The following is a 12106-nucleotide window of genomic DNA, read 5'->3' as shown; positions in this document are numbered from 1 at the left end:
CCTGAGGTGTGGACCCCACAGTTTCCTAGAGCAGTTCAAGCAGGACTGTGGCCCAGTTCCCTTTGTAGTTAATTTGCTCACTCACACATTCATTCTTCAGGAGCTTTTCTCCCTTTTTTCACACTTCCTCCATCTTCTGACTTAGTGTTCCTGGGCTCACTTTCTGTAGAAATACCTGCACCCAAGTGCTTGTCTGAGGGCCTTCTTCTGGTGACTCCCCCACTAGGGCAGTACCGTTGCCTCTCCTTCAACATTCCTGTGTCAGTCAGAGTCTGCTAGACCGCTAGAACAAATTAACCCCAAGATGCTTTCCTCAAATACAGTATGAGTGTGTGCCTCTCACGCAACCATCCAGAGCAGGCCTTCCCTGGTGAGTGTGGGTGTTCAGCGGGAAAGGGGGACCTGCTCCGGCCAGAACCTCTGCCATGACACCCTGTGACCCCCAGGAGGTGCTGGCTGTCAACAGCTGGGAACGGAGGAAGGCAGGGGTGGGGGGGTGGCAGGCCCAGAGGGGGCGCAAATGACTTCCACTCCTGGTCCCTTTGGCTGCTCTCCGGATGTGGCAGAGAGGACCTAGGCTCGTGGAAGACTGGAACCCCTAACCGGAAGAGCTGCTGGTCAGCCACGGACTGGCTCCCCTTCATGCCTGGGAGCGGGGGCGGAGAAGGCATTCCGGGGAACGACCCGCAGTCTCTGCCACATCCCCTCAAATCCGCTTCGGAAACAAGAGTAAATAAAAAACCAAACTGCTGTTTACATAAGTTTCTACTTGAAACACATGACGTTATCTTATGACTTTTTTTTTTTTAATCTTATGACTTTAAAAAAAAAAATAATGGGGCACCTGGGTGGCTCAGTCGGTTGGGTCACCGACTCTTGGTTTCAGCTCAGGTCGTGATCTCAGGGTCATGAGATTGAGCCCCGCATCGGGCTCCCTGCTCAGTGCGGAGTCTGTTTCTCTCTCTCTCTCTCTCTCTCTCCCTCTGCCACCACCCCGCCACACCGCCTTCTCTCTTTCTCTCAAGTGAATAAATAAATCTGAAAATACTTTTAGGCCAACAGGGGATCGGACACCTGCTCTGCAGAGATGAGCTGCTGCAAGTCTCCCTGTCGCTGTCGCACGCCCGCTCGGTGCTCGTCACCACCGGCTTCTCCACACACTTCAACCACCAGCCCCCGGAAGAGACGGACGGCCCTCCAGGAGCCATGGCCCTGGCGGCCTTCCTGCAGGCCTTGGGGAAGGGAGTCTCCATGATCGTTGACCGGAGAGCCTTGAGTTTGTTCGAGAGGCTTGTGGAAGAAGCTATTGAGCAAGGTGAGGAGTGAGATGAAGATAGTCCATTTCCCCCAAACGGGCCTTTGAGGGCAGAGGCTGTGGGGCTGAGGGGGGGGGCGGGATATGTGGCGCTCCTGCCAAGCACCCAGCGCAGGGCTATGCACTGGACAGGGCACGTTTTCCTTCCTGTTCGAAACCTCTCTGGTATCAGCAGCATTAGCCCCATTTTATGGATGAAGAGGCTGAGTCTCTGAGGGGTCCAGGTGAGTTGCCTGGGTGGGAATGGTGAGCTTGAGTTCGAACCCGGGTCCTCCAGGCTCCAGAGCCCAGGGTCCTGCTGTGCATCTGCTTCCCTCCCTGTGTGACCTGCAAGGGACTCAGCAACCCAGGCCAGCCCTGGACCCCACCCCCCGACCCTCCGGGGTTGGAGGTGCGATAGTCGAAACCAGAGGTGGCAGTGTCCCTCCCGGGCCAGCTAGGCGGGGATGCCCCGTGCCGCACAGGCTCCTGGAGCACGCAGGTGCCTAAGAGCTGCAGGTGACGCTGGCGTGAGGCCGTGCCGCTGTCCGCGTGCCAGGATCGGCTGGGGTGCACTGTGGGCAGCGGCTCTTCACCTCTCCTCTTTCCACTAGGGTTGTGCGGGCATTGGCGCGGAGCCGGGTGCTCTGACCTACTTCCCGTTGCCTATGTCTCTGTGTCCCTGAAAATGCATTTCGGGATTTCTTCAAAGCTGTGCAAAACCACTCAGTCCACAAGGAAGGGGACTGATGTCTCCGGGAGCCCCTCAACCAGGGGGGCACAGGGCACAGGAGCCTTGCCTCTTGTCTTTCAGAGACAGGCAGGTCCCTGTGGAACTGGGACCCCACTGCCTGGAACAGTGACCTCAGAAGCGCACGTCCCCTCCTGTTGGTTTTTCCTCCTTCCTGCCCTCACTTTCTGCCCCTCCCACCTGCCCCCTGGGGTCGTCTCCCAAATAAACCACCTGCACCCGAGGCTTTGTGTCAGATTCTGGTTTCAGAGAACCCCAAACCGATGAACGGTGCGGGTGGAGGTTTCGAGAAGTAGACAGCTCTGTCTGTATTTTGAAGGGAGAGTCATGATTCCGGGTGGACTGGACGCGGGTGTGAGCAGGGTGTCGGAGAGGGCGCAGCTGCCGGGGGCCCACACCGCGGAGACACTGCTCCTGGGAACATCCAACAGTGTGGCCGCTGTGGAAACCAGTGTGGCGGTTCCTCAAAAAATGTAGAAAATCGCCCATGATTCAGCAATCTCACTTCTGGGTGTCTACCCCAAAAGAACCAAAAGTAGGGACGCAAACGGATACTTGCACATCCGCGTTCGCGGCAGCGTTATTCACCAGAGACAAGCCAAGGGTCTGTTCGCAGATGAACCGATAAACAAAACGCAGTATAGACAGACAATGGAATATGTCCTTCAGCCTTAAAAAGGACGGAAATTCTGACTGATGGATGAACCTGGAAGACATCATGCTGAGTGAAATAAGCCGGTCACAAAGGACAAAATACTGTAGGACTCCACTTACACAAGGGATCGAGAGCAACTACTGTCATAGGGACAGAAAGAAGAACGGTGGTTCTGGGGGCTGGGGGGCTGGGGAGTGTTTATTAGGGACAGAATTCCAGTTGAGAAAGTTCTGGAGACATAGGGTGGTGCTGGTGGCACTATAGTGTGAACGTACTCAACGCCAGAGACCTGTACGCTTAGAAATGGCTAAGGAAGTAAAAGTCACATTATGTATTTTACCACAATTATAATTTTTTTAGAAAAATTTAAAAGAGTGCAGGTCTGAGCCTCGGTGTGAGCAATCTGTTAGCCACACAAGTGGAGACGTCAAGTAGACAGATCTACGAGTCAAGTTCAGGAGAGCCGTCTGGGCTGGAAAGAGAAATCGGAGACCAGTTGGCATATTGATGGCATTTTAAGTCCAGACACAGGGTGAGATCACCCAGGGAATAAGAGACAGAGAGAAGGTCCCAGGATTATACCCTGGGATGCTCCACATTGAAAGGTCAAGGAGGAGAGGGGGAGCCACCGGGGAGGCTGGGAAGGAACTGCACAGAGGACCAAGGAACACTGAAGGACCATGTTGTGAACAAGGAGGACGGGTGGGCCACAGTCCCAGCCGCTGCCAACAGGCTGGCAGCCTCCCCCATCTGACAAGTGGCTTGGATATTTTTAGCTGCCCACTTTCCCAGAGGCAGCTCTGCCCTCGCAGCTCACCTGCTGGCCTGGCTCAGAGGCTCCAGCTGCTTGGGAGCTCGGAACTGGGGCTCACCCACGGGGCGGTTTAGAAGGTAGCATCTGCTCTATTCGATTTTGCAGAACTTTTGTGACATGTGGACGAAGAAAGGGAAAGAGATTTGGCCTTTTAATGAAAATTAGTTCAGTTCTTTTTATAACCAAAGACTGCACATGTTTAAAGAAGATAAAGCTTAGTCATTTCTTCCTTGTCTTGAGCGTAAATGGACCAAATAGATAAATTGGTTCTTTGCAGCTCAGGTGTGGGTTCATATCTTTCCCTGACATTCCTTTGCAGAGACTCTTTCTCTGTGTGTGCCCCTCTGAGGGGCTATGTTAGGTTCCCTGCCCTGTTTGGCTCCCCGGTGCCCCTTCTTACTAGTATCCTGTATCCTTGATCCAATGTCAGGAAGTAAGAAAGCACCAGCCTTAACTTAGCACCTACTACATGCAAGACCCCCAGCTCAGTGTTTGGCCCATATCACATCATTGCATCCACAGCAATCCTGGGTCAAGGGAGACATGACTAACCCCATTTTGCAGAGGAGGAAACCACAGCTAAGGGAGTTTCTGTGGTTTGTCCAAGGTTACACAGCTAGGAATGTTGTTTGGTTGTAGTCAGTCCCCTTGCTGGGTCACCGGGCTGATCCTCACAGCACAGAAAGGGGCTAGGTCTTTCAGCTTGTTGTGACCACAACCCCCACCCCACCCCACCCCCGTCCCCTGGCTTGTCCCACGTGGAATGTGCTCGGTGAGTACCCCTTGATGGACTGACTGTCCTCTCCTTGTCTCTCCCCCTTAGACATGGGGTGGGCCTGGGGGGGGGTGTTGGAGGGAGCCACACTGGGGGTCCCTTAGGGTCTCTGCCAATGATTCTGGCTTCTCTACCCACTGAGGGAGGGGGTTGGTGGCAGCTCCCAAAGGGCTTGGGACAGCCATATGGTGAAGCTGAGGTGGGAAGCAGCCACATTTATAAAACAAGCATGTGGTTTTAACGTGGACAGGGTGCTTACTTGGGCTGGGTTTATGTGACGTGTGTGAGGGGCTGATGATGGAGATTATGGCAGCCCCTCTGGTCCCCAGAGTGGGCCAGGGGGTCCTGCAGAACCAGTGGGACCGTAAGTGCTAGGTCCATCCCTGTCGCAGGCCCCCTGTTCGCCATCTCAAGCTCCACATGGAGATCTCATCCTGGGCCAGTGAATGCACAAGCATTCTACCTCCACCTGCTAGGAGGTGGATTCATTAATGACAACCAAGTCACTTTTATTTTAATTTGGGATTTGTGTGTGCTTCCCACATATTCTACGTTAACGCGTATTCTTAATTGTAATTAGAGAAGGTGCTATTTTTGAGAGTCAAAATCACTTTGGCAATCACTCCAATACCAGTAGCTAATTCCACACCCAGACTCTGGGACCTCTTCACTGTTGTTCTAGAACTTCCCTGAAGGTATGCAGGGAGGGGAGCGGTGGGAGCAGATGAGAACTTGGGGTGGAAACTGGGGTCGTAACACTGACCTCCATCCTTGGCTTCACCTGACTTACATAGCACCTCTGAACCTCAGTTTTCCTTTTCTGTAAAATGGGGTTAATAATGGTTCTTATCACATAGAATTGTTGTGACAAGTGAGAGCATGCATGTCAGGTGCTTAGCAGAGGGCTAGCTCCCCGTCACCATGGGCGCCACGTGTCCCCAGCACTCAGGATGGCAGTGAGCCAGAATAGGCCTCCGTTCACGGGGTCTCATGGACATCTACAGGCAACGTATTTGCTAGCCCCCAATAGTGGTGACACTAGCCCAATTCCATGCCACTCAGGGTCACACACTCTACCAACCGAGGGTTTACTAAGGACTATAAGTAAACAAGTATTCTCATTCTCGTGTTGAGGTCTCGGCCTTCCTAACAAAATATTCGACAGGTAGGTAATGATAGTGATACTTTCCAAAGAAGCTTCTGAAAAGCCAACATGAATTTCCAAAGTGCAACACGAGGGCTGATGTGTCAACCCTTTGCCTTTATTTTCAAGGTGTTCTGAAGACACCGATCCCCTTATTAACTTTCCAAGGTGAATCAGCAGGAGCCACTCAGGCATTTCTCTGCAAAGATGCGGACCCCAAGTCACCGAGGTATGTGCATCCCCTCAGGCATTTCTCTGCAAAGATGCGGACCCCAAGTCACCGAGGTATGTGCAACCCATCCCAGCGTAAGCGGGTGACGGTGGCAAAGCCCATGCTCTATTCACTTTGCTGACTCCAGGGAGAACAGAGCCATGTGCCCAGGGGTTCTGACGGGCCAGGCTGCTGGGTTTTAAGGAGTCCTGGGGGCTTCACAAAGCATTTCTGGGCATGGCATTACCTCCTGATAGAGGAAGAAGATAGGAAAATTATAAAAACCAAAACTAGCAGTTTCTCAAACTGGGTCATGACCCATTAGAGAGCAGTGAGTCATTTCAGTGGGGTAACCGGCACGTTTGCAAGGGGAATGAGAAACAAATACCATCGTACGTCCTGTGTGGTAATAGTAAGTACTCTCTCGCGAAATTTTGTGCAAGTGTGTGTGTTTTTTCACTGTGTGTCGTGATCAGACATTTTGAAAAATACATCTTTATTGTATGTAGGGATGTATTTCAGATCTTATCATTTTTTTTTTTTTTTTAAAGATTTTCTTTATTTATTCATGAGAGAGGGAGAGAGAGAGAGAAGCAGGCTCCCAAGGAGCAGGAGGCCCGATGCGGGACTCGATCCCAGGACCCTGGGATCATGACCTGAGCCGAAGGCAGATGCTTAACCATCTGAGCCACCCAGGCGCCCAGATCTTATCATTTTTAATACAGCGTTTCTAAAACTTTTTTGACAACAGTGATACCTTCTGCATTGCAAACCAGTATGCACACACGCCCGCGTACCCACACCCACAACTAAACGAAGATTCAAAAAACAGTATTTACTCTTGCTATGTGCAATATATTCTGACGTTTTCTATTCCAATCTATTCTATTCTATTCTAGTGTTCTACTTTTCTGGAAATGCTGACCTGGCCTAATAAATTTATTTCACAACCCACTAATGAGTGTCCAGTTAGAACTTAAAAACACTGCTTTAATAGGCCTGGTGGGAATAGCTGTTCTGCAGCTCACAGCAGAACTTGATGATCATAATGAGGACCCTGAGTCACCAAGAAAAAGTTCAATCATGGATCCCGTATGCTATTTAAAGCGGCAGAAACATGTGTGGTTCATATTAGAGATGTTTATATTCTCCAAATGGTTGACATATAAACAAAGCTCTGGATCTTCGGGGAGAAGCTAGAAAATTCTCTTGTGTGGGATCCCTGATGCCAGTTAACACAGGTGCTGCTCTATTTGCTGAGTGGAGGGAGACCGGGCAGATCTGATTGTGGGGAGAGAGGCTTGTGCTCTCTTTGGAGAAGATGCGTTAACTCTCTCCAGGAAGCCGGCTTCCCAGGAGTGAATTACTTCCCATTGTAACTAAATGGATCCTGCTGGCCTAAAAAAAAAAAGCTTAGTCATTTCTTCCCCGTCTTGAGCATAAATGGACCAAATGGATAAATTGGTTATATACCTTCATTAGGTATATAACTGAAATTCTCCTGGGGGGAAGGTCCAGAAGTGGTGTTCTCCCTGCAGAACAGAGAACATATTGATCCCAGTTGGAGGTACTGTTCTAAAGAGGCTTTTCATCACCATGAATATAGGTCTAGGGGAAATTCAAGGTCAAAGTTCCTTCCTCCTGTTGACTCTGCTTCTCAATGGCTGCTTTTTTCTGCCCTGGGTGTGGAGCCTCAGGATTACTTTCCAAAACCTACTCAGTGGCCTGATTCCAAGCATCTATGATGCCACCACATTCTACACAACCAAGGGGCATACCCAGGCATTCAGAGTTCAGATTTTTTTATTATTATGGTAAAATATACATAACATAAATTTCACCATTTTAACCATTTTAAGCATGTGGTTCAGTGGCATTAAGGTCTACCTGCATTGCTGGGCAATCATCCCCACCATCCATCTCCAGAACGTTTTTATCTTCCCAAACGGGAATGCTCTACCCATAAACAGTGACTTTCCATTCCCCCTCGACCCCAGCCCCTACTTTCTGCCTCTACGAATCGACTGCTGTAGTACCTCATATAACCATATGGACCATATAGTATTTGTCCTTGCATGACTGGCTTACTTCAGTTAGCGAATTATCCTCAAGATTCATCCACATTGTAGCGTATGTCATAATTTCCTTCCTTTCTAAGGCTAGATAATACTCCCTTGTATGTACATACCACACTCTGCCTCTTTGTTCATCTGTTGGTGTTCATCCCTTTTGCCTAGTGTGAATAATGCTGCTGTGAACAAGGGTGTCCAAGTATCTCCTTGAGACCCTGCTTTCAAATCTTTGGGCTGCGTACCCAGGGGTGGAATTGCTGGATCTCGTGGTAATTCTATTTCACATTTTTTGAGGAACCGCCACACAGTTTTCCATAGCAAAGATTTTAATGTACTCTATCATGGGGTGCCTGGGTGACTCAGTCAATCAAGCACTTGACTCTTAATTTCGGCTTGGGTCATGATCCCAGGGTCGTAAGATCGAGCCCAGCTTCAAACTTCATGCTCAGTGGGGATCCCTGCCTGAGATTCCCCCTCTCCCTCTGCCCCTCCCCCACCCCCGCCCACGCTCTCTCTCTCTCTCTCTCGCTCGCTCACTCTCTCTAAAATAAATAACTAAATCTTACAAAAAAATAAAAAACTCCATCGGGGGGAGTTTAGAGAGAAATAAAAGTGCAATTTTCATATTTTTAAGTTGGATTATCAAGACAAGATTCCTCCTAATAACGATAGCAACCACAAATACTACCACTTCCTGCGCACTGGGTAGGTACAGGGCTGTCTGCAAAGTACCTCTTGTGCATTTTCTCCACTATATTGTTGAAGCCTCTTTAAAACTCTCTGAAGTAGGGGCGCCTGGGTGGTTCAGCCATTAAGCGTCTGCCTTTGGCTCCCTGCTCAGGGGGAAGCCCGCTTCTCCCTCTCCCACCCCCCTGCTTGTGTTCCCTCTCTCGCTGTGTCTCTCTGTCAAAAAAATAAATAAAATCTTAAAAAAGTAAAAAAACTCTCTGAAGTAGATAATGCAGCGTCCAAAAATGAGGCCCAGGGAGGGTCTCTGTCGGGTCATCAGATGTAGCAAATGTGGGTCAGAGAGGCTAAGCACTTGGCCACGGCCAGGAGTGTGAGGGTCTGGACTGGAGTCTACACTATCTGATTCCACAGCCCACAGGCTTACTGCCACTATGCGTGCCTCTTACCTAATCTCTGTCTTGCATTAGATTCGTCTTCCATTTCAACTCTTTTTAAGTCGGCTTGTGTACATAAATGGAACAAGATCCTGGAAGAAACCAGGGGTGCGCCAATAGCAGCCCTCACTCAAACCTCTGGGTGCTGGTGCCCCTGGCTAGTGGAGATCGGGCTAGGACACTGGCAGCATCTAGCACGTGACCCTGACCGTCAACCTTCTTAATCTCACAGCCTCTGACTCTAATGAACTGCTGAAGAGTCTGGTGACATTTTTATCTTTTAATAGATTTTATTTATTTAAGAGAGAGTGCATTCGCACAGTGGGGAGGGGCAGAGGGAGAGAGAGAATCTCAAGCAGACTCTGTGCTGAGCATGGAGCCAGTCGCGGGGCTCAATCTCACGACCCGGAGATCAGACCTGAGCCAAAATCAAGAGTCAGATGCTCAACCCACTGAGCCATCCAGGCGCCCCAAGATCCTGATGATATTTTTTTAAATGGTTGGATAGACTAGCCCCCAGCACAGGCCCTGGCACTTACACCTAAATGCTTAGCCAAATTCTGTAGGAATGAAGGAATCCGAGAAAGAATACAAGGGTCCTTCACACAAACACATGACCCAACAAGGCAGTCACCCTCTCCATAAGGCCCCTATGCCCTGCTTCCTGGCAGATTTGACCATCTGGTGGCAATAGAATGGGCAAGAAGGGCTTCCTATGGCAATCACTATATCGCGAGGACGATGAACATCAAGCACTTGGCTGACCCCATTGACGACCTTTTCCTTGCAACACAGAAGGTTCCTGGAATCTCATCAACTGTAAGTAGGGAGCACTGAGAATTCAACAAGAATGTGTCAGCACTAACTGCCTTTTTATTGACCATGCAACACACGACAAGAAAGTGTTCTATGGGGACCGTAGTTTTCTGGTCCAGAGATGTTGTTTATTATGGTTGGTATAGACGATAAAGACACCGTCACTTAGAAATCCAACATTCCCACAAGCAAGAAAGGGAAATGCTGCTTAATCGAGCGTGTTCTACTCACCCAGCTCTAAAACATTAAAACTAATACCAAAATAAACAATAATAAAATTGAGGCATGGTATATTCTATTGGTCATACAGGACAAATGTACAATGTATACTATGTTTCATCTTATGAATGCATTAATTTGTAAGTATAACTTCAATACGTGATTAATGCGATATTTTGATTGCTAATAATATAATAATGTGACCCTTTGTGTTTGTACAGAACTTTATCTTTTTCAAAGAGGTTTCAAACACCCATATATTTTTGAAGCCTCTTTAAAACCCTGGCAAGTAGATAAGGCAGGCAGAGTGTCCAAAAATGAGCCCAGGATGTTCCTTGAGGTCACGTAGCCCATTAGTGTTGCTGGTAGAATTAGGAGTCCAGACTCCCAGGACCCCTTTCGACATGCTTTTCATGGAATCATGTTGCCTTAATGAATTTCTGAAAGGTTGATACAACTCCCAGAACAGCGTTCCCCTCCCCTGGGGGTAGGCATACACCCTCGGGTAATGAAGGCAAGTTTCTTGTTCTGTGTTTAATTGTTCTCTTCCTTCGAACACTTCAGAGTGTTTCCCAGACTCATTAGTCACCTTTGGCGTCTGAGGTTTTGATGAGACAATGAAAGTCTTCCTGGTTGAGAAGAAAGTTTCTGCAAAGCGCCTGGTCTTTCCCAGAAGAGGCCTTGGGTGTGGCACCCACAGCACACTTGGCTTCAGCTTCCTGTCTCTCTGGGCTGGACAGGCTGAGGACTTGAGGGCTGGAGGAAGGCATGGCCAGAGTGGAGAAGGAAGGGGTCTCCAAGTCAAAGGGGCGATCAGGATCCAAAGGAACTCTTCTTCCCCCACCACATGGACCCCCAATCTTTGCTGATCCCCCAAGGATGCCCCCAAGACCCCAGAGGAAGCAGGTAGAGCTGGCTGTTTGCGCCTTCAAACTGCTACCTCTGTGGACCTCTGGAGCCTTCTCTTACCCTCAGGAGCACAGGCTTCTCTTGTGGTCCCTATGACCCCCTGCCCAGCAGGGCCACCCCTGTCTTTTCTCTCCTGCTCCATCGACACCCCGTTCCTCAGTTTCCACAGGCAGCTGGCTTGTCATGGACATAGCACTGACCTTCCACTTAGCACCCAGGTCCCACCCCTCTCAGAGACCCTGGGAGTGCCCTTGAGTGAGGAAAATCAGGCCACGGGCAAGACTGATGTGAGGAGCAAACAAGACGAAATTCATAAAGTGCAAAAGAGCAGAGACAGAAGAAGACAAACACCAATGTTGGCTTTGATATTATTCCCCTTCATTCAGCTGGCTGTCGTGGGTCTAGAAAATGATGTGTGTCCGTTCATCTGAATCTGATGAACAGGAGGCACCAGGCCATAGCAACCGTCTGCTTCTTTCGGCTGCGCCCAGGTCTCCGGTGCTCGAGGTGGGGTAGCTCTAGTCCCGTCCACCACCTCATAGTGAATGCTGGCCTCAGGTGGATCTCTTCCATGTGTAGAAACCCACACAGAAACAGCCATGCAACCGTGCCTTGGACCAGGGCCTTGGGTGAGCTGTAATCTTGAGGCAGCTGACCTCTGACCTACAGAATCTTCCAGAAACATCGGGACACAGGACCAAATGGTGCTCCTCCAGCACCACCCATGAGGGCGACGGGCTGCGGGGTTGGCTAGATTTTTTTTCATCTTATGGCTGCGAGGCTGGAGCTGCCTGGTAATTATTTTTAACCAACTCACCTGTCTTCAACACCATTCATTTCACCGGAGAGTTAAATAATTTCCAACACTGATTTATTCTAACATGTTTGTTCTAGCATTTATTATGTGAATCAACAAACCCTCAGGTGCTGACGCTCAGACTGGCCTTTAGACCTGGTCTCTTTCACATGCTAACCAACTACCACTGTGGTTTGTATTCCTGATTCGGCTACTTCACAGGGCGCTGGGCACCCTTCTGGTGTAGACGTAGATGAACTGACACACATATATTTCGTACGTTTTCACCAGAAGCCTTTAAAGTAAATTACAGAATTGGCCTTAACCATCTCTACCAGTTCCCCGTCACACAGATGGGGCTCACGGCCTTGTAGCCCATCCCTGAGCAGGAGCCACACCCCTTCTCCCATGGGCCTGGTAGCACCAGCATAGGGGGTGCCCCATCTGTGACTACAGAGCGTGACTCAGTAAGGGACATGGCCACACACTGGTGAGTTCCAAACTTCAACTCACTTTTAACGAGACA

At 49.6% G+C, this 12106-nt stretch overlaps 1 protein-coding gene across 1 annotated transcript in view; it reads left to right on the top strand.

Moving 5' to 3' along the window:
• DGLUCY (D-glutamate cyclase) overlaps nucleotides 1-12106 on the top strand; it is a 44813-nt gene that overhangs the window by 16990 nt on the left and 15717 nt on the right. Inside the window, 4 exon segments of the mRNA XM_088025153.1 lie at nucleotides 1055-1315; nucleotides 5563-5662; nucleotides 9512-9659; nucleotides 11406-11413. Coding sequence (XP_087881279.1) covers nucleotides 1055-1315; nucleotides 5563-5662; nucleotides 9512-9659; nucleotides 11406-11413 — 517 coding nt within the window.

This window comes from Eumetopias jubatus, unplaced genomic scaffold (genome assembly GCF_037043125.1).
Source record: "Eumetopias jubatus isolate StellerSeaLion01/CBP00866 unplaced genomic scaffold, mEumJub1_p1.0 scaffold_7, whole genome shotgun sequence".
NCBI classification, from domain to species: Eukaryota; Metazoa; Chordata; class Mammalia; order Carnivora; family Otariidae; genus Eumetopias; species Eumetopias jubatus.
This window is presented reverse-complemented; position numbering and strand designations above follow the sequence as displayed.